Genomic DNA, 1172 nt, shown 5'->3' with positions numbered 1-1172 from the left:
ATTTATTTTAAGACGTATGACTACAATTCCAATTAACAAAGATAGAGATAACGTGGGTTTCGCAACAATTTAACGTTTTAGACAGTTTATCCCATACCACTGAGGTGTAAAAATGTCTCATTTAGGATCCTTTCATTCGCTTTTGCGTTCGTCATGTATACCCTTTGCGAGAGCTTTGGTTAATCGTGTGTTTGCAAGTTTATTTTGCATCTAGAAGATGTTTAGATTTTCCATTACAACCTCTCCCTAGCGGTTATGGCGCATAGCTTTTAACTAGTGAAATCCCCGCTTCCGAAATTCTGTTGTGCATTTTACTGCTTCTACCCAGATTAAAACTCGGAATATATTCCGAGTAAAAATGATGAGATATCTTCTTCACAAAGATTTCCCAATGGTCTCCCATCCAGGTACCTACCCTCCCCGATTAGGCTTAGTTAAGTAAATAAGTGAAAACATCAACCTTTTCGTAATAGAAACGCAAAAACGACAAAAAAATTTAATAACACAATAAAAAAGTAAAAGAAACTTAGTTTTGCAAAGATAATTACCACCCAATACCAGCCTACTGCAGTACCCACATGTACGCAATGCGTGCCTATTTTTTTCCCTTGTTTTTATGAGCAAATGGTCATCTGTGAACTTATTAAAACTATACTTTTCATAGTTACAGCGCTGTATTTCACTTTTAGGTTCCTCAACTCCACTTGATCTTCGCTTTTTGTTCAATGAAAACTTTCTTCTTCATGTATTATGGACAGTTTGATTAGTCTAATGCCATATTTCTCTCCTCTATCATCGTCCTTATAGACTTCCAGTGTAAGTCCTTTGCTGATATCCAGGGTCCTGGTATAACTCACGTCTTTCACATAGCCTCCAGCATGCGCAGTGTAGCAGTAAGCTCTCCTTTCGTTCACTTTAAAAGTGAATTCAAATCGGCCAGGATAGAAGTGTTGACTGACGGGCACGGTTGGTGATGATTTATCTATGGTTCGTTGGGGATTCAAATCGCTTCCAGGTGTTCCTTCAACCCCGTAGCACGGTGCGTGGTTATTGTAATTGGTCGTATCGGCAAGCATAAACCCAACGAAATTGTGTCCATCTGACAATCCATACTTTATATCGCTATCTTTCCCTGTAGCAAAATCGACGTCATTGGCAACGGACATTTCGAT

At 38.8% G+C, this 1172-nt stretch overlaps 1 protein-coding gene across 1 annotated transcript in view; it reads right to left on the bottom strand.

The window, feature by feature from the left end:
- Positions 1-461: 461 nt before the first annotated feature.
- LOC138015841 (uncharacterized) overlaps positions 462-1172 on the bottom strand; it is a 9795-nt gene continuing 9084 nt past the window's right edge. The window contains exon 3 of the mRNA XM_068862961.1: positions 462-1172. This exon is cut by the window's right edge and continues 192 nt beyond it. Coding sequence (XP_068719062.1) covers positions 723-1172 — 450 coding nt within the window. The 3' untranslated portion in view covers positions 462-722.

This window comes from Montipora capricornis, chromosome 9 (assembly GCF_036669925.1).
Source record: "Montipora capricornis isolate CH-2021 chromosome 9, ASM3666992v2, whole genome shotgun sequence".
NCBI classification, from domain to species: Eukaryota; Metazoa; Cnidaria; class Anthozoa; order Scleractinia; family Acroporidae; genus Montipora; species Montipora capricornis.
This window is presented reverse-complemented; position numbering and strand designations above follow the sequence as displayed.